A 21,669-nucleotide genomic window follows, 5' to 3' on the forward strand; every position below is an offset into this window, starting at 1 on the left:
GGCGCCGTTGATTCCAATAAGCATGATTGGGATTGAACGAATAGAATACATTGAAGAAAAAAAGATTTTTGTACAAAAATATTTTTTAAGTCCGATTTATTTTGATGGCATTTCGTAGTTGAACATACTTCTGTTTCTTAGAGAGAGGCTACAGGGGCTACTATTAACACCAATAAGCATTAGAGGTGGTAACTAAGACTTATAGGAACGACGTTCAAATAGCGGGCATCTAAAATTGGGCTTTATGGGTTTATCCCGTTTCTATTTCTGACTTCAATTTTTTATACCGACTCTGTTCATTTTGAATTGCTTTGTTTAGCAACTGATGTTCAAATTCACTTTTAGCAGAATGAGAGCAGAGAGAAACTAGACTAGAGAAGTCAAAAAGATTTCACGCAAAATGTCGAAAAAGCGGCAAAATGGTAAAGCGAAAAAAAGTTTGACGAAGTAAAAAAAAAACGAGCGCAATAATAGCCGGCTGAGAAGATGAGGGCGGCTATTAATGAGTTGAAAAATAATGGACTTAATTTTTATTGAGGAGGACTTGATCTACCCTTTTTAAAAATTAATGAGACTAAAAATTCAATTGAATGAGGACACAATGTACAAAAGAAAGTTATGAAAAACTATAAAAATTTACTGATAAGATTCAATTAATAGGCGATTAAGGGGAAACGGAGGAGCATTAGAGCACCGCTATCACGATATTACTTAAACACATCAAAATAGAAATCCGTCTAAACAAGAGATAAAATTCAATATTTACAAAAAACAGCAATAGTTAAAGAAAAGCAGGTATATATATTTACATCCAAATACATTTTCTTTTAACGTGTAAAAGATAATTAAAAGCATCCAATATCATCAAATTGTTAGTGCACTTAAATTATTGATGACAGCCTGGTTACGGGCAAACAGTAATAATGGTTCGCGTGAAAACGAGTTTTCCGATATATGAATTCAAAAACAGATAGAAAAATTTAACAATTTATCTTCATTTATTCGAGAATATGAATTCAGACACAGGATGAGAAAGAGAATAGAATTTGATATGTGGTATGTTGTCATTTGGCGACAGCCAATATATAAAAGAAAAATTATCCTCCTAATTCGAAAAGAAAATGATGGCTGAATAGCTTTTTAGATAGTAAACTTGTGACTAAGTCTAAGTAAGCAAGAAAAGAGATTAGACAGAAGCAATGAATCACAATCAGTTAATTGTGAGTGTGCCATGAGAAGAGATATTGCAGACTCCTCCATTCCATTTCAGCTATTTCTGTCATCTGATCAAGGTTGCTGGTTCAATTTTCAATTCTAATCCTGAGTTCCGTCCTTCCTGCATTTGGCTGTTTGCTCGAGTGAAAGATATTGCTGAAACAAACAAACAAACAACCAAATAATTTGATTAGAATATTTTGATTAGAAGTCAATCAGTCATGCTCCTTAAAAATGCATTCAATTGCTGTCTCACAATATTGTCTTGTATAAATCATAGCAAATAAACCGTATCAGCGAAAAAAATTACAATTGTAAGAACAAGAACAGCCGACTGGCGGCGTATTAAAAATTGGGATTGAAACAAAATATACCGTTTTCAGGTTTTTAAATTTAATACTAAAACTAATTAGCATCTGCTTTAATGCACTTTGACAACCTAATGAACAATGACTTAATGGCCGGCCTTTATCCGTTCACCCCTTTCCTTGCAAATTTGGTCTTTAGAACTATATTCACTATTCTGTAATTGTTCAATGAATTCGAAAGTCCATTCAGGTGCAACAGTGAATGAGGTAAATCACAAATTCAAGTTGAAAAGCCTGAGTTGTGCGAAAAGGAAAACGTGAGCGAAAGATAAAGAAAGTTTAGAACCATAGCAAGAAAAGCCCTGCATTACCATTCAAATAAGTCAATGAACTAATCACCTGACTAATAGCAATATTACGGTATCAGTATTCTCTGATAGTCAAAAAATCGAATACCTTATGCCTAAGCAAAATATAGAAAAAAAAACAAAAAAAACCTCCTTTTTCAGAGAATTATTGGTGTCAAAACAAAAACTGAGAGTAACACAAACTATTAGCTAACAACTGGAACCATAATTCATTTACGCTTTGTTTAAAACCTGATGAGTTGTGTCATTAAAGCCTATATGAACATACTCGACAGATTGCCGGAAAATAGCCACCGTCGATTCCCATAACGACGATTGGGATTGAAAGAAAAAAACATGCGAAACGACGTTCTTGAAACGAAACATGCTTGAAACGAAACGAAAAACATTCCTGAAATGCTTATTATTTTGATTTTAATTCGTAGTTTTAAATACCGATGTTTCTTGAAGAGAGGACACAAGGACTAGTATCAAAGCCGATAAGCATTAGAGATGATATATATGACTTATAAGAACAAAGTTCAGGTAGCGGGCATCTAAAATTGGGCTTTCAGGGTTTATCCGGTTTTTATTTTTGATTTCGCTTTCAAAACTGACTCTGTTGATTCTATATTGTTTTGAAGAGCAAATGTTGCTAAAAAATAAATGGAGTAGAATGAGAGAAGAGGTATCCTAGCCTAACGAAATCAAAATGATTTCACGCAAAATACTGAACACGCTGTGAAGGTAAAGCAATACAAACTTTTATTTAATGAAGTAAAAACAATAGTCCCACTAAAATAGCCGACTGAGAAGATGGGGGCTGCTATTAGCAAGGCAGCAAAAAGAAGAGCAAAAAGCAGTTGATATTTTTTTAAAAATAATTGATGAAAACAAATCCATGAATTATAAAAAATATCTCTCAACTAAAAAACAAAAGGTTTCACTTATGCCTCTTTAGAGAGCTGATGGTTTCCGCCTTTCAGTAGACTAAGTGATAAGACTAAAGTTGAACAGCAAATACAGGCAAAACTCGAATGTCTTAAAAAAATTCATGCAAAAACGTATTGATCCATAATAAACATTAGCCATTATCTGGAAACATTGAATAAATATTACCTAAAACTGACAAGTGCAAAATTTAGAAAAAGTTTTCAGATTTTGCAGTGAAAAAATGATCAAAACCATTTTTTGTCTCTGGTGTTCTGTCAGTAATGATCCCTAAACTTAGACAAGGAAGAAATACTCAGTAACACTAGCAAATATTAACAAATTCGTGATATTATCGTCTTCAGAACAATTTCATTGCTATTCCAGAGACCATCCAGTAACCCTATTTCATACCTTAAACAGTATAACTGGCTCATAAAGATCAATAAATTTGGAACGTAAAAATTTTCAGAAAAATTTGAAAAAAATTTAAATTTTATCAAAAAATTGCTAAAACTCGAGTCATTAAAATATTGATAAGCTTTCCATTGACTCCAAAAACTATGCAGCAGCTTATTATAAATCCTTACAGAAGGTCTAGGGGGCCCCTGGTGGCAGGAAAAAATTTAAAAAAAAAACATTCAAAAAAACTTGAAACAATTGCAAATATTCTTCGAAATTGCTCAAATTCGTGATATTAAAAAATTGAAAATCCTTTCATTGCATCTAGAAACTAAGCAGTAACCTATTATCAACCCATACCTTGGCTCTTGAGGCTGGAGAAATTTTTTAAAAACACAAATTTTCAAAAAAACCTGAAAAAAACCGTAAGTTTTATCAAAACGTTGATAATATTAAAAAGTTGTAAATAATTCCATGGCTGATAAAAATTTTCGAATAACTTAATTAAACCCTAAGGGAGGCTTTCAGACTCCTGAGGCAAAAAAAAACTGAATAAGGACAATATATGTCGAAATTGAAACAAAAAAATACTAAAATAGATGTCAAAATCTTGAAAAAGATCCCATTACATCTAGAAACTATGCAGTAACCTATTACGTGACGCTAAATGAGGTTTTATAGCCCCAGGGGCTAGAAAAACTTGAATAATGACCATAAATGAAAAAAAATGGAAAAATACAACATGTGTAAAAAATGCTAAAATTCGTGCTGTTAAAATGTTGAAAACCATTACATTACATCTAGAAATTATAAATTAACCTATTGTCAAAACCTTGCAAATGACCTTTATCAAATTTAAATATCCTCAATTTTGGACTGCTCGAACAAAAAAATGAAAAAAATGACAAAAAACATGAAAATTTGCAACATTTTGTGCTAAAAAAAACTCCTAAAAACGACCTTTTAACCTTAAATAACGACCTTCACAGTAGCTTCACCACACTGAGCACATGAAAGACTACTGAACGCGGCTATGGGCTTCTAATGAAACCTAATGCCGCTAGTTGTTTATCCCGTTTTTAAGGACGAAAACTCAAATGAGTCCGACGAAAAATCGTTCAAGCGAAAAATCGCATAAAAAAGACCAACAGGACTATTATATTTGCAAAACTTCGTTTGAGAGCAATTAATAAAACAATGCAATTAACAGCAAATTTTTTCTTAATATTGTGAATTGTTCTCATTTCATTTACATTTTTCTCTGTTCTTAAATACTACAAAAAAAAAACAAATTCATTTGAAAACTCAAATAACTGACCAGAAATGGGTGATGTCCGTCATGTCCAAAAATACAAAATGTCCAATATTACAAATTCAGAGATCTGGCTGCTATTTAATTGAAAACCGTTAAATAAAACAACTCAATCGTTGCTGAAACGATTTAAAAAAAACGAGATCTCAGAGCCAAAATTTTCCTTAAAACAATCCCATGATCAGTCAAAAAATACTCAATTGATTTCAGCGGTAGATATTTTCATCTGAACTGAGTTTTTTTTAAAAACATAGCCGAAAAACGTCGGACTAAATACTCTCAAACGACTGACGAGTAGTTGGCTTCGTCAGTAGCCAGCTGCGGTTTAGGGAGGTTAGCTTATCCTTAAATGGGGGGAGTAATGTCAGCATGGTTGAAGGGGGTGGGTCATGGTGAGCGCTGTCGGGACCAAGCGTGCGGGCTTACGGAGGTTCTGGGGTGGAGTTGGGGTGAAAATGTGTCGGGGGTCATTAAGTCGGAGGGGGTCAAACTCTATGAACCGCGCTTGAAATCATGAATTTAAGTCTCTTAAAGGAGTTTCGGTGAATCGCATAATTAGGGACTAGCGAGCCACAGGGTTCTAGAACTTAGACCCCAATTGCGCTGCCTTAAAGACAAAAATAAAGCTGTTTCAGCTCCAAGTTAAGGGATTACTTTCGCATGAAGTGTGTGTGCGGTCGTAAGAATAGTTCATGGGAAGCCCAGCTATGACTTTTAAAATTTTGTTTAATTTGCAAAACTATTCACGAATTTTGCTGCTTCACTATAAATACACTATACTAAAACTTGAAGCAGCAAAATTTGTGTCTAAATAAGTTAGAAAATAGTTCAGGAAACACTTCGGCAAATCGCTCTTGTCCTCGGGCGCCCTCGGCTGATGAGATGTTATATTTTGATTAGAAATCTGTTTAACTTATTGCCGCTTCTAATAACTGCTCTCGAATAATCTTTAATTCGAGTGACACACTCACTTGATCTTATCTCTCTGAATTAAAATTAAGAAAAGTCAATTTCAGAGCCAGGAAGTCATTTTTGAGAGTGAGGTACGTCACGTGTGACCAAAAACTTCATCGCGCGAATGACAAAAAAAGCGAGAGTGAAAAATGCGGTCACGCACGCAATTCAGTTTGAATTACATGAACAAATAAACAAAAGGCAGATTTGAAGTGGTTGTGACGTCATATGGTCAAAATATAAACAAAAAAACTAGACCTAGAATTGAATGGATTGGGAAAGCCATTTAGAAAATCCGATTTAAAAAAATCGAAAAAAAAAATGGTAAAAATTAAAGTCAAAATGCCGAATGTGAACAAAACACCACTAGCAACAAAGCCAATTTTTGTTCAAACACTATTTTCTAACTCTACTTTAAAATTATACCAAAAAAACTTTAAGCCGCAAAAACCACTAGCTTTTTTGCTCCACTTCCTGTTTCGGCGTAACCAAAATAATAAATCCATTTTGACATCAAATATGAAAATAAGTGAGCAAGTCTTTAAAAAATATATAACCTGCAGGCTTCCGGAAACGACTCAGAGTAGAAACATGCCTACCCTAACTTGCAACTAACTAACAAAATGACTACATTATATGTTTATGCTAATAAATTTGAAACAACAACAGGCAGAATAACTAGGGAAAAGTAACTGACAAGAAACAATGATAAAGAAACTGATATAAACTTTCATTGAGAACTGCTGCTCTAAAACAAATACAAAAACCTTTTGACACAGGTAGTTTTCATTCGAAAAAGGACTGCCAATTGACGAAACAGTTCATACAGAGAAGGTCAAGGAAGAGAAAAGGAAATGGAGGAAAAAGCAGAAAATAAAATGACAAATTATTTCAACAAAATTATCCACAAAATTCTATTTCCGATCAACTATTTGGTAAATAATTTCTATTACTGCTTCTGTTCAGGCACTTACTGCTCTGTCCACCCAACACCTGGTAAAAACTTAATTAACAACAAAAATGCAAAAAACGAAACGATACCGAAAAAAATTTTGGCATTTGTATTATTTATTCCAATAGCACCTTTTAGGAGCAAAGACTATATAGTAGCTCCAAATTTAAGATTGAACAAGCAAAAAAAGCTAGAAGCTCTGAATGAGCAAAAACATTCGATAAAATTTAAACAAGACAAATCGGCCAAAAATTGCCTAATTTTAATCAATCATCTTTGAAAACAACTAAAAATCAATAACAATTGAATTGAAAACCAACCACAACCACTAGAACAACTAATTTGAACCACGAAACTCCCGAAATGCTATAAAATTTGAGGAAAACAAAAAACTTCTAAAGGGCGTAAAACATTGCGTAATGGTTTAAAAAAAACAGCTCAAAATTTTTTGTTTCAGATGATCAAAAAAGCTTTCAAACGCTTTATTACTATTTTTGGTTAAGGATACTAACAACTCTGACAGAAAACATGGAGTTTAAACTAAAAAACTGGTTTGAAATGCCTCAGCTGATTAAAAATTGAAAAGAAAACCACTCTTCTCTTCAGCAATTTGACCTTGAAATTTTGTTTTCACGCGTTTCACTTCTCATTTCAGATACATTCCAACAAAATTACAGCTCAAAAAAAAACATTGCCAGAAGAATTCCGGAAACGACTCAAAGATGTCTAAAATAAGCAGTCTAAAAAAACCAAGAGATGGCCAATAATAGCCCCAGCTATCGCTGTGCCGCTATTAATAAGAGCAAGAGGACTGGCATATTTGCTACAAACTTCGTTTGAGAGCAATTAATCAAAAAATGTAACTATCATAGTAAATAAGACTAAATGCGTAAAAAATATGCAGTTTTCCGGAAAAAAAACTATTCCAAGACAACCCGTCTTCAGATTGTAAAAATTGGTATGATAACGGCCACCTGTTCTCGCAAAGCACAAGAATAGTGTCGATTTTGTGACTAAACATTGTCTATTTTTATAACATACCCGGCAGATTGCCGGAAAATAGCCGCCGTTGATTCCAATAGGCATGATTGGGATTGAAAGAATAGAAGATATTGAAAAAAAAAAACGATTTTTGTACAAAAACAGTTTTAAAGTCCGATTTATTTTGATGGCAATTCGTAGTTGAACATACTTCTGTTTCTTAGAGAGAGGCTACTATCAATACCAATAAGCATTAGAGATGGTAACTAAGACTTATGGGAACGACGTTCAAATAGCGGGCATCTAAAATTGGGCTTTATGGGTTTATCCCGTTTCTATTTCTGACTTCAATTTTTTATACTGACTCTGTTCATTTTGAATTGCTTTGCTGAGCAACTGATGTTCAAAATCACTTTTAGCAGAATGAGAGAAGAGAGAAACTAGCCTAGAGAAGTCAAAAAGATTTCACGCAAAATGTTTAAAAAGCGGCAAAATGAGGTAAAGCGAAACATTTTTTTGTTCGACGAAGTAAAAAAACATAACAGGACAAGTCCTGACGTACAATTCAAAGAATTTTCATTGACTAAACAAAAACTAGCCCTAGAACGGACTATGAGTGGATTGGGAAAACTATTTCTAAAAAAAATCAAAAATTTTTTGAAAAAAATTCAAGTCAAAATGCCGCATGTGAACAACAAAAAACCAGTAGCGAGAAATGGAAATTTGGTTCAAACAAAAAATTAGGCATGGAATGAACCATGAATGGATTGAAAAAACGCTTCGGAAACAAAACAATCCAAAAAATCGAAAAAACAGTAAAAAATCAGAGTGAAATTGCCGCATGTGAACAAAAAACCACTAGCGAGAAAGCGAATTTTTGTTCAAACACCCGTTTTCTCACTCTACTTTAAAATTAGAGCGAAAAAATTTTACGCCGCAAACCACTCGCTTTTTCGCTCCACTTCCTGTTTCGGCGTGATCAAAATCATTACTCTAATTTGACTTCAAAAAGCATGAAAATGTGTGAACAGATCTTAAAAAAAACATAGCCGGAAGAATTCCGGATACGACTCGAAGGAGAAAATTGCCCATATTAATGATTAAACAACAAAACTACCATGATTCTCTACAAATGCTAAAAAAAATTTAAGGAAGAATAGAAACGGCATTCAAAAACAAATTGAACAAAAAAATAGGACAACTTAATGAGTTTTTTAAAATAGTACAGGGAAACAGAAAGCCGAGTAAAATTCCTTTGCAATTAGAGCAATGAAAAGCTCACAAAACAATGCGCAAATCATAATAGGCTAAGAAACTTGTCTAAGAATAAAAAAGAGAAAAACTGCAAAAAAAATAAGAAAAATGGTTTACAATTTCTCAATTTTTCTAAGAAAAAAATGATTTATACCAAGAAAACTTTAGTCAATTGGTATCTAAATATTCCTTAAGCAACAAGCTTCTAGCCAAATCCCACTTAAAGTATTAAAACAAAAAAACAGGCAAAAAATTAAATTTCGTCTAAAAATCAGCAAAACTGATCAAAAATTTCCAAATTAGCATTAAACTCAAATTAACCACTTGAAACCTTCAATTCCTATCAAAACGAGCCTAAAACTAATGCAGTATCATAATCAAACCTCATAACCATCAAAAGTTGCAAAAAACTGCTTTTAAAAGCCGCACGTTAACAAAAATTTTGCTCGCTTAGAGAAAATTTTTTCACACATCAATTTCTCGCTCTCTCAAAAACAGCGGTATGAACAAAAACCACTCTCTTTTTTCTCCGCTCTTCACTTTTGTTCAGCACCAAAATCACTCCAAATTTTTTCACGCATTTCATTTCCCGCTTCAAAAATCACTCCAATAAAATTGATTAAAAAAAAGGACTTCTCCAATACTCCTCTTCGAATCGTAATAAAAAGACAGCGCCCCATTACAATTCAAATTCTTTGAATTGTACAAAAAAATAGGAGCGCTATAATAGCCGGCCGAGAAGATGAGGGCGGCTATTAAAAAGAATAATAAATAGAACGAATCACAATCAGACCACAATCAGACACAATGTTCAGCCACAAAAAAGTTGCCTTATTTGTTCTTTGTAAAAAAAAAATAGGTACTAACTCGGCGAGAATGAGACATTCTACTCTCAAATCACGGTTGTATCCAGAGGGTGCCACTTTCACTTGGACAGCTACAATGGGTGCTCGGTAGTTCTTCTGTCCATCCCATGGAAAGTAGTCTCTGTTAAAGCCCCTTTGTGGGTAGATGGCGATATCACTGATATGCTCACGATCAATTGCCCGCTAAAAATTGTCAACATTATCCCCGCATTATGCTACAAGTACTGAACTGAAAATATACGGCGCGCCCACGTTCTAACAGACTCAAGCGTATAAAATGACAACTTTCTGCTGTGGACGTCCTTTGAGAAAAACAAAATGAATGTTTGAGCTTCAAAAAATTTATGGTTGAATAGTTTTCCAGCAGCCCAGAGTTCAAGCAGAACGGTTTCATATAGTAATTATTAACACAGTCCGAAAATCAGAAGACTTTCTGGCCAAGGTTTTTCCTAAAAAATGGTTTCAACTCATATTGGAATCAAAGAGTGCATGTTTCAAAAACACAAGATACCAAAAACCATCATACACTACCCATAGGCAAACTATTTGATCCATTTTTTTGAGTATTTAATTCATCATATAATTTAGTACAAACGTCTACCTAGTTTCTTTTCATCGCGAATCACATCTGAAAAACATATCAGGATTTAATCATTAAATAACCTTCGAGTTAAAATGTCTTTTTTGAGAAGTGAAGGCATTAATTGGCTCCTGAAGAAGATAAAGGATCTATTCTGTCCCCCCCCCCAGATTAGTGGGCTTATATCTTTTACGCCCCCAGACGCACGTGCTATTATTTTACACAGTAACTTGATAATCTCGTGATCAACAGATTTAGAAAAAAAATCCCGATGGCTAAGAAACTTCAGCCAATACGGGCTGCGCACTATTTCCGCTCGGAAGCACCTAATATTAAATTAAAACTAAATAATTGAAAAGAAGAAATTAGAATTGCTGCGTGCTTAAAATTTTCCTCTTTTGATATCAATGTTGTGGATTTAAGACCAATTGTCAGTGGGAACTTTATCCCTCGAGTCTGCCCATATTAGACATTTTGATTAGATCTAAGTATAAATTTCTTTCATTTACTAAATTAGAGAATCAGTAGATGTTGAATAGTGAAAACTGATTTTTACAGTGCCCCTTTTGTCCAAATTTCCACGAAACAAACTTTCGTTAAATTCAGGGATTCGCTTGTTTTAGATGTTGATATCTGTTTTGGATGTTAGATGGTGATAGGTACTGAAATCGATTTCAGATTATACAATCCTAGTCTTAAGAGTAGGTAAAACCAGAGACCTGTGCAACCCTAGTTAAGGGTTGCACATGAAGGTTTTACAGCAAAAGTAACCTATCATCTGATAGTATTTATGAACCTGTTTGCCTTCCATTAAGATCCTCGAAAGATCTTCGTTGTTCTATTGAGATGTTTTTGGAGTAAATCACGGAAGCAGCCGTCAACTGCCAGCGGTCTCAATTTAATCCATAATTCTGTGCGCAGCTTTGTTAGTTGCTTTTTAAAACATATTTGTCAGAAACGATAGCACGTTTGTAAAATCTATTCCTAACACCATGCTAATGCTTGGTTAAAGGCTTCACAAATTGCCCACAGGGTCCCATACATTCATTTTTCTTTTGGCTTACTATCATTATTCAACAGTGACGGGGTTTTTAGGTCTGTGTGTCAAAAACACTAGTTTTGCTGTCCTCTGGCAAAAGAGATTGTACCCGATGAGTCGGGCTGCAAAAGATAAGCTTACCACTCCCTGGCAGACAATAGGGGTGAACCTTTCGTCAAACTGATCCACCTCTCCAATATATTGCTCATCTTTCCTACTATTTGCTCTGAGTCGAGATGGCATCCAGCCCCATACCTTCAAATGCAAGACGGTTAAAGTATAGTCAATAAAAACTCAATCATTATGGTTAATAGATGTCTAAAAAAACGATCAAATTCCGATTAAATTGAAGCGTTCATTCACCTTGTTAATAGTCATGAAGAAGCACGGCTCTGCTTTGGCAAAACCATCGTCTTGGTAACAGTCGCCCAAATTGAACATATTGTATGCTTTGACCGTTGAATTGAGAAGGTTGACAGCCTCAAAGTAATAAAATGTACGATCATCATCATTGACCACACCACACACTTCAGATTCTGTCAACGATCCTGGCTTGCACTCTTCAAACAAAGATGTGTAGTCTTTTCCGTCAATAGTGATGTATTCTAAAAGGAGAAATCACTGTCATTTTAAATTGGACCGATGCATCGAGTAAAAAGGAACAGACGCTTACCTAGTAGAAATTCAGTGCGCCTGTCTAGGTAGTACTTGTAGGTACTTTTCTTGTTGAGGTTGTAAGTGTACGCACTTTCCTTCTTTCTTCCATATGGAACCACGTTAAGTCCTAGAAAGACGCAAATTTTGTAAAACTGGAATCTTAAGTTTTGAAAAGTTAAATTGTACCTGGTCCATCAAACGTTAAATAGTTGGTACGATATGGTCCTTCATTGGTATCAGGTAGATAGCGTAGTCTCAACCAGAGCAACAAAGCAAACAGCCCAAAAACAACTATATACAAGATCATTAGATACAGAATAATAAACAGCCACCCTGTACCAGTTCTGCCCAGAACTTCACCCTTCTCAATATTCCAAATGAATTTTTTCAGATCTTTCCAGTTGATTGCAACTTTTTCCATAAAAGTTTTCTGATGTTTCTGATCACCTTTCTTCTCAAAAAATATCGAATATATATGATAAACAATTAAACACATTGATATTACAGCAATTATGGCACAACATACGCCTACGATCACCTCGTCGGCAGCCATTATTTATCTGAAGAGTTGAATGAAATTCTTCATTATCATAAACTGGTAAAGCTTAGTCGCAGAATATTAGGGTCTTTCCCATTATGCCCCCACGAAAATATAGCCCCCCTCCCCTATTATGGTATGTTTACCATGATGGGGGGAGGGCTATAATGGGAAAGAGACGAATATGGGGGGGGGGGGGCTATAATGGAAAAGAGCCGAATATTAAACATAAACCGACTAGCGTCGCATGAACTGCTCTCGATCGGCAAGGGGAAGATAAACTAATTGTTGGGATAAACTTATTAAATAGATATCCATTTCACCTTTTCAAATTATTATCTCACGATTTCTAAGTCCCACGCCAATTGATTTGAAGCAAACCCTGCCACCGATAACATTTTCATTCCCAGGGTTCAGCCAAAATTCCTATTCCATTTCCCCACGCAAATCTTAAAACAAATCCTAACGATGCCCCCCACGAATTGCTGTGATAAACTTATTAAATAGTTTCAGTGAATTGATTGAAAGTCCGGACAACTGGAATTGGGTAGCCTCTTATCAGAGAGGATTTCAGTAGCCGGCATTGCAAGTTTATGAAATGGTTTATGTCATTGGTGCAAGTTCAGTGAAAAATACGATTCAAGGACTCCCATATCAACAGAAGTGGTCACTATTCGGAAGCTTCTATCATCTTGGTGGTTTGAGCTTCAATAGTCCTTCGCCAACAGATCAAATCAGAAGAAATAGACCTCTGAAAATTGACCTGAGAGCCAGAACTGAGAAAGAGGAAATCTTCAAATCCCTTAAAAACTTGAAAACTGCAGATCCTTCCTACAAAGAATAGGCGTCTCCATGAATACTCTAAAGAAACGAGAGAGCTCATAAAATTGAAGTTATCTGAAGCACGAAAAGGACGGCCAAAATGCAGAGCGCTACATGTACTACATTAGGTGACATGCCTCAAGACTTGAAGTCCAGCGTAGGAAAAGAAAATACATAATTCAGCCTGAATCTGAAAATGAACGCTTCTAAGAGGCTCGCTCAAGCTGCTCCTACTAAATGTTAGAAGCTTACTAAACCTACAAAAGCGACATAAACTAGTTGATTTTGTCTTGAAACACTCATCTTGTTTGTTACTACTAACCGAAACATGGCTTACAAGCGACATCAAGAGCTCAGAAATGCTCCTATCTCAATATATTGTTGTTAGGGCTGATAGAAAGTCAAAGACCGAAAAATCTAAGCACGGAGGATGTCTGATAGCAGTATCAAACAACGTCAGCTTTACTGAAGAAGATATTCGCCACCTTTCAGAGGCAATTCAAGAATCCCTGGTAGTTATTAAACTAAACCAAACTGAACCAGCCGTAATAGCTCCTTTTTATTACCCACCAAAAGAAGCCCATATGGATCTCAACAAAACGACATTGATGCTATTTTTTGCCTTCTATCAGTTTTCGCTAATCAAAAATTCTCTACGCTGGTGATTTTAACTTACCCGGGAAAGATTGGGACATATACCGATCAAATTATGCTTATGAAGACTGTTTTGTAAACAAATTTGTCGACGCTAATTTCAAGCAATGTCTTCGTTTCAACACCAACAAGTCATCTTGTTTAGACTTAGTCCTAGCCATTCATGAAGATTCGATAACTTTAATCAATAGATTAGACGATTTAGAAGACTAATCTGACCATTTTCCGATACAAACCGAAATAACTGGTACATTAAGAGAGCCTGAAAAGAAACAAGAATTATACTATAGCTATTGCAATTGTGATTTTGATTACCTAAATTAGCTCATTGTAATCAATCTCCTTGACCCCTTTTGTTACAGCAGCATAGATAAAAAAACAGATTTGTGTTACGAATGGATCTTTCATCTGATCGAAAAAACAACGCCTAGAAGAACTCGACAGAGACAAGAACTTCCGCCGAGGGCATCATCTGAAACATCGCACAAAAATAAACAAATTCAGAACACTAAGACGTAAATCGGAAGGTTGCGTGAATTTCTCTCCTTATCTAGCCAAACAATTAATAGAATTAGAAAAGCATTATGCAAACCTACAAGAAAGAGACCGACAAGAATACGAAGAAGAACTTATTTCAAGCAGAAACAGATCTAGAATTTTCAAATATTTGAAAAATTTCCAAAAGGAGAAATTCCCATAAAAAATTGTACATCTTGTCTGGAATTCCGTTGCACAAAACAGAACAAAAAGCAGAATTATTCAGAACGTATTTCCCATCAGTAGTTACTGATGAAAATTATGAACGGATTGATGCTGCACCTCTCCTCGAAGCTGGTGGACAGAAAATAAAATTTACTGAGAAGGAGATCACTAAAGAACTGGAAATGCAGGTTGTCACAAAAAGTAGAGGAACAGATGTCATTCCCCCAATTTTGCTTTAGAAAACTGCTCCAAATCGTTTAAAAGTCCGTTCAACATTGTTGGCAGGTTACACAGTGTTCCCGGTTTATGGAAGCATGGTTTGGTCTCACCAATCTTCAAAAATGGTAATACAATTGAAGTGAAAAATAATAGACCTTTCAAACTGCTCAACATCGTATCCAAAGTTTTTGAGAAGTTAGTCTTGAAGTTTTTCTCAGAACTTTTGTTGAACAGCGTTGTATCCTATCAATTTGGTGTTATACCGCGGAGGCCTGTAATTCTGCAGCTTATCTTGAGTCTGTCCAATGTCTTTGAATATCTTAAAGCATCAGAAAAGTTCTGTTTCCTACTGCTGTTTGATTTCTTTAAGGCCTCCGACAAAATAAAGCATTCAGTTTTGATGGAGAAACTAGCAAGGATGAATATACCACGAAGTCTTTTTTCCTTCATTAAAAACTATCTGACTGGCAGAGAACAAAACGTAAATGTTCACGGCTACCAATCTGAGAAACGTCTGGTCTCTTGCGGAGCTCCTCAAGGCCCTGTACTGGGACCTATCCTTTTCCTGATCTACATTAACGAACTGCCAAATGTAGTCTTTTCTTCTCTGGCACTCTTGTTTGCAGATGATTTAAAACTAATCCATTGTTTCAAAAATGACAGTCTAGACAAGCTGCAAGTTGATCTATACAATCTACACCATTGGAGTGTCAAAAATTGTCTCCTTTTCAATTACAAAAAGTGCTCTTTTACACAATTTGCTTCCGGGAGTTGTGTCGAGGAGGTTGTACTCTCTCTAGAAAATAATTTGATCCAAGAGAATAGGGTCGTTAAAGATCTTCGGCTAACTATAGTGGACACACTAAATTGGATAGAAAATGTGCGGAATCGAATAGCGAAAGCAATGAAGGCGTTTTATCTCATTCGAAGGAACACCAGCTGCCGAATTTCCTTGAAAATTCGGGTTCACTTATATAGAGCTATTATATGCCCGACATTAATGCTTGCTTCTAAATGCTGGCAGCTAAAGCGAAACGAGTGACAAATTTTAGAGCGGTTTAATAAAAAGGTCATGAAATGGATGACAAACAGAGTTTGTTACAAAGAAGCTATTGTTCAAAGCAATATACTGCCACCACTCTACCTTAAAGTCCTAAAAGATCTTTTACTTTTTAGCAGCATAGTGTCAGGAAAGTACGATGTCGACTTGTGCAACTATTATGTTATTCAATGGGCGGGAAGGTCTAGGGTTATACTGTCAGAGATTCGATACGAGGCGCAGAGACTCAATTTTTTTGGTAGAGAACTGGATTTCGGGTGAACATCCTCCAAAGGAAAACTAACTTCTTCGACATTATTTTGAAAGGAAGACTTCTAGAATTAAAGTGGAAATTTTTCAATGAAAACTGGGCTGAGAATAATTTCTTTAGTTGGACCTTTTTGTGCCTTTGCCAGAACTGTCGTGCAAATTCTATGTTATAAATCCAGGACTTATACTCCCCGTGACATTGTGACAAAGCCATAAAGATAACAACAGTAAAGATAATAGGACGCCTGCGAAAGATAACCCAAGTAGTATTGTGGCACGATATCAGCAAACATTTAGTGGACACCGTAGCAGCGGCTTCAGAGCCTACCATTTTGCCGACCTATTGCGAACTCGAAGACCGGTTATCCGGACTCGAAGACCGATTGTCTGTGGTTATTTATTACCAGAGACGTTGTTCACCCAACATACTTTTGAGCCTGAGAACTCAACACACTTTTCATCTAAACAAAGCAAAAACTCATATCACAGAGGAAAAGAAAAGCCCTTATTAAGGTTCCAACTGAGTTGAATTTTCAACGAACTGTTCTGGACAAGAAAAACAGCCTACGAGAATAGTGGTAAGGAAACGTCCAACGAATCGCAGACGGTCTCAGAAGAGAAGACGCAAAAACACGCAGGAAACGCCCCTCAAAGAACAATAGCAAAAAAAGTTAATGTAAATCAACATTACTATTAATGTAGACAAGAATTAAATGTCAATTATAACTTAAATTGATCAAAAAACAAACGTTTTCGAACCTTGCGTTTATCGTCATGTTTAAAAATTAAATGAAATCCTTTACAAAGTATATAAACTTGTCTTTGACTCTAATTCTAAGAAATGAGTTAAATAACATCGAATTTTTGAAACTATTTACAATTAAAGTCACATTTACAACCTTTTATTAACACTCATTACACTAAAATCAATTGAATTTTTTTCCAGAGTATTTCAAAATCCGGGGTATATTGCTTTCTATTCCGGAAGAGGGAATTTTACTTTCATTCCTATCTATCTGTTTTTATTTTTTACTTGTTGGGGTTGACAAAATTTCGAAATAACATGTACCAAAAAAATTTTTCAAATTCAAAAGTCAAATTTTTGCATTCGAATTAATACTTCAATGTCCATTCCCGCCCCCGGTACTCATCGCGCGTATTCAATTGCTGTTTCAGCTTTTTGATGTTGATCGCTTCTAATGTCATTATTTCATCAAGAATCTCCCATTCAATATTATACGCTGTACCACAACATTCAACGAGGTGTTGTCCCAATGGGGAATCCTTCTTTTGACGCTCCAAAATTCTAGTGGTAATTAGTCGGCTGGTTTGGCCAACATAGATAGAACTGCATCCGTTACATGTAACTTTATGTAACACATGGGATTTCAGATTCTTATCAAAAGATGACTTCAGGGTGGGCAAGCAAGTACTTTGCTTTCTTGTTGTGGAAATGATTTGAATATCAAACAATTTGTTCAGACTACTTGCAAAATTTTGAGTGATATTTCCTCTATATTGTACATAAAACCTCGGTTTAGGCTCCTTATTATCAAGACCTTTAACTTTTTTGAGAAGTTGTTCATTTTGGAGGGTTTTCCTATGACCTTTCCCTTGTGACTATATTATCCAACTTCTCGTTAACAATACTGGAGGACCACTCAGTTGGATATTGATTTTCAGTCCAGGTCTCTTGATTTTTCTTGAGAGCTACATCAAAGGATTGTCAGTCGCTGGTCGCATTAAAAATCCTATGCACAGTCTCATGAATCACATTTTCTTTATATGTAACGCACAGATAGGGAAATTTGGGATCAGGCTGGTATCGGTGGATTTTTGATACCAATGACAGCTAATTTTCTTATCTTCGTTTATGTTTATGTTTAGATCTAGAAATGCCAGGTCTCCACTACCGTTTAGTGTCTCAAGAGTGAATAGTAAGTTCTCGTGAAGAGAAATTGCATACTCAAGATAATCTAGAGGGTTCCCGTTGACGGTGCAAACTATGTCATCTACTTACCTCTTGAAAAATTTCATTTCCTTTGTGTCCTCTTTTGTACCCTTTTCCGCAGAATAGGAACAAATTCAAACAATTTCCTGCATGGTCTTATACTCTGTCTCATTGACATCTTGGCATTTTGAATTAAACTAATTTTTGCTTGATTCGCACTAGACCTCTTCCCCTCAGAAAGTAACCCGTCAGTTAAAGTCAATGCATATCACCTTTGCGTCAGGAGTTTTGTTCTCCCTTCCCTCTTTTGGTTTCTGTAAGCATTTTTCAAAAAATTTCATCCAAAAATTTGTCAAAAGTATCGCCAGCGAAGCACCCATTGCTAAACCGTCCGAGTGAGTGTACCACATTTTTTTACAGTTAAAGTGAACATTAGTTACGGCTAGTCTCAAAAGGCTCTTCATCGCTGCCCTCAGAATCTCAGGTATCTCGTCACAGGAGTACAAATCTTAAAGCGCAATTTGAATTGCCTCCTCAACCGGTACATTTGTGTATAAGTTTTTAACATCGAGGGTTATAACTAGCCCGTCTTCATCGAATTTGATGGCCTCGAGAGCGGCTCTGGCTTCTTTCGAGTTAGTCACAATAATTGGTGCAAGCTGCTATTTATCAGTTTCTCCGTTTTTATTGTAAGATCATCACTTTTTTCCATTACGCGGCTCAAACTGACTGGAACTGAAGATTTCATAACACAAAAACCGCGACCTTTACCAAATGATACAGATAGTAGTTTTTGATCTTTCAAAAAGTCATTAGATTTTTTAACCCTTCTATCCATTGGTGTCTCACGTACACTCTTGGCTTACCATTTTGCGGACGATTCTATTTCACATAAATTTTCACCATCAGTGTTGTTCTCCCTTAACTCACGTACTAATCTGTCTACAACCGCAAGAAAGAGCACTTCATTGATATCATCAATATTATAGTTTTTCAAACAAAAAATCTAAGCAATTTTTTACAGTTTAATAGTTTATTTGATGATCTAACATAGTTTAGGAATTGTTTTAAGCAGTTGTTGTGCCTGAGAATGTATCAAAGCCATGATTGTGGTAGAATTTTGCACATCACGAAAATTAGCTCAAGGAAAGGGGCAATGAAGCCCTATTGTCCAGGAGCTGCATTCTCGTTTTGTGCTCTTTCTACAAATCTTACTTTTGCTCTCACCTTCCTCTGTCGTTTTCCAAGTTTCTGCCTTTTGCTTTTTCGAGGAGAGCTTTTAGGTTTCCTGGGTGGCGGAGGACAATGTCCAGTGATTTGACTTCACCTGTTGGTTCCTGGTGAAGCACACTGTAGTCTCCCAGCTGTGTTGTCCTCCGATATTTAAAACAAACGTTTTCGAACTTTAAGTTCATCGTCAGTCTATGACTATTTCACAAATTGTTAAAGGATAAAATGAATATATATTTAATTTTGTCTGAGACCACAATTAAAACAGTTCTAGGAATTATTCCAAAAAAATTTTTTTCCCCCTATATACAAAATTTAGCCTATTTACAACTCATATTTACCTCTGTTATCAATTTGCTGAAAACATTTTTATTACGGATTTTTCGATTTTGGCCGTGTCTTTGTATTTTAGGGGTATTCCGAATTTGCCCTAATTCCGAATTCGCCCTAACACTGAGTAACCCTCTTGTGGAAGGGTTGCAAATTTCGTTTTGTCATGCACAAAATGTTTTTTGCCCTATGTATCCTTATCTAGTCAAAATTAGGATTTGAACTAAAATAGATGGAGCGTGTTTGCCCAAAATAGATGGAGGTGGTACATTTTATCTCATATAACACGTGGGATTTAAGGTCTCTATCGAAAGATGATTCCAGGGTGGGGAGGCATGATCTTAATTTCCGCGTTATGAAAACAGCTTGCAATTCGCATAGTTTCTTCAATTTGCTTAAAAAGTTTTGAGTAAGGTTGCTTCTAATTTGTAGAAAAATTGCTTGCTTATCATAACATCTAGTCTTCCTTTTTTCATGATCTTTTGATGTTGTTCTCAATTGGTCTTTAACGCCACTTATTATCTTTTCTAAAATCTGGTTCACTATTTTTGAAGTTCATTCCTATGGATCCTGATTTTTGGTCCAGCAAGTTTCGTTCTTTTCAAGAGCCTGACCGAAGGCCAACCCATTAGAGGTTGAAATAAAAACCCTGTGAACAGTCCCTCGAATCACATTTTTCTTATGCTGAAGCGGTGCACAGCTGCGAAAACTCAGTATTATTCCAGTGTCAGTTGGTTTTTGATACCAATGACAGGTGATATTGCTTTTGCTGCTAACATTTATGTTATTGTCAAGAAAAGCCGAATCCTCTTCCATGCTAACTTTTTCTAAGATAAGTTGCAGGTTGTTGTGTAATGAATTTGCAAATTTTAAGTACTCGTCTGGGTCACCACGAACCGTGCAGATAATATCATCCACACACCTTTTAAACAATTTCATCTCCTCATACCACCCCACTGTCTTTTGATTGCTGCAATAAGTACAAATCGATTGCTTTTGCTGCTCACATTTATGTTAGGGTCAAGAAAAGCCAAATCCTATTCCATGCCAAATCTTTCTAATGTAAGCTGCAGGTTGTTGTGTAATGAAGTTGCAAATTTTAAGTACACATCTGGGTCACCACGAACCCTGCAGATAAAATCATCCACATACCTTTTAAACCATTTCATCTCCTCAAACCGCACCACTGTCTGTTGATTACTGCAATAAGTGGAAATCAAAACAACAGCCTGCATGTTGGCGTATTGCTCATTCGTTATCTTTTGGCATTTTCCATAAAACCAGTTTTCGCATGATTCACATCCTACTCTTCTTTCTCGGAAAGTCACTCTTCGGTTACGGTCTTTGCACTTCCAGTTTTAGTAGGATCTGGAGACTTTTTCACCGCGCTCTGGTTTTTGCAGTGATGCCTCAAACGATTTCATCCACACGTTTGCTAGTATTACAGCCGATGATGCATCCATAGCTCGACCATCTTATTGTTCATACCAGATCCCATTACATTTAAAAGGAACATTTGTCACTGCAAGCTTTAACAAACTTTTCATGGCGGACCTTGGATATCTGGAGCTAGTTTGGTTGAATATTCTCTTAGAGCAATTTCTATAGCCTCTCCCACCGGAACGTTGATGTACAAACTTTTTACGTCAAGAGATACTATCTGCTTGCCATCTTCGAGAATGAGAGACTCTTAGGCCTCTCTAGCATCTTGCGTGTTAGTTTCAATGTTTGCGCCCAGTAATTTCTGTAAAAATGGGATCAGAAATCTGTTTTTATTTTCGTAACTGCTACCAGGTACCGAAAAGAACAGGTCGGAGAGAATTATCTTTTTTATGTACCTTTGCCAAGCCATAAAGCCGCGCTGGTTGTTAACCTGCTGACCTGAGTCTTTGATAAATTTTGTCACTAATATTTCCTTGCTTCATCAACTGTTGCAGGCTGTTACTGATCTGTTTTTCATTTTTGATCCCAATTTCATCTTTTGCTCCATCGATTTTTTGAAACTGATCCGAGTTAAGAATCAAGTTTTTCCCTGTACGTTAACTTCTTCATCACACAGAAACCGCAGCCTTTGTCAAATGGTACCGCCAGCACATTATTGGCTTTTAGGTAATCAT

At 35.8% G+C, this 21,669-nt stretch overlaps 2 protein-coding genes across 2 annotated transcripts in view; one reads left to right on the top strand and one right to left on the bottom strand.

Moving 5' to 3' along the window:
* Positions 1-569: 569 nt before the first annotated feature.
* Positions 570-12,353, bottom strand: LOC142350262 (sodium/potassium-transporting ATPase subunit beta-1-like). Its single transcript, XM_075402043.1, has 6 exons — positions 11,984-12,353; positions 11,814-11,924; positions 11,504-11,745; positions 11,282-11,395; positions 9,523-9,704; positions 570-1,371 (listed from the first exon to the last, which is right to left on the bottom strand). The coding sequence occupies exons 1-6, from the start codon at positions 12,348-12,350 to the stop codon at positions 1,302-1,304; spliced, it is 1,086 nt and encodes a 361-aa protein (XP_075258158.1). The 5' UTR covers positions 12,351-12,353; the 3' UTR covers positions 570-1,301.
* A 476-nt stretch (positions 12,354-12,829) lies between these two features.
* LOC142341040 (lysine-specific histone demethylase 2-like) overlaps positions 12,830-21,669 on the top strand; it is a 140,295-nt gene continuing 131,455 nt past the window's right edge. The window contains exon 1 of the mRNA XM_075391877.1: positions 12,830-12,840. The gene's annotated coding sequence lies outside the window, so the exon portion shown is untranslated. The remainder of the gene's footprint in view (positions 12,841-21,669) is intronic.

This window comes from Convolutriloba macropyga, chromosome 1, assembly GCF_964194025.1.
Source record: "Convolutriloba macropyga chromosome 1, txConMacr16.3, whole genome shotgun sequence".
In the NCBI taxonomy this organism is placed as follows: Eukaryota; Metazoa; Xenacoelomorpha; order Acoela; family Convolutidae; genus Convolutriloba; species Convolutriloba macropyga.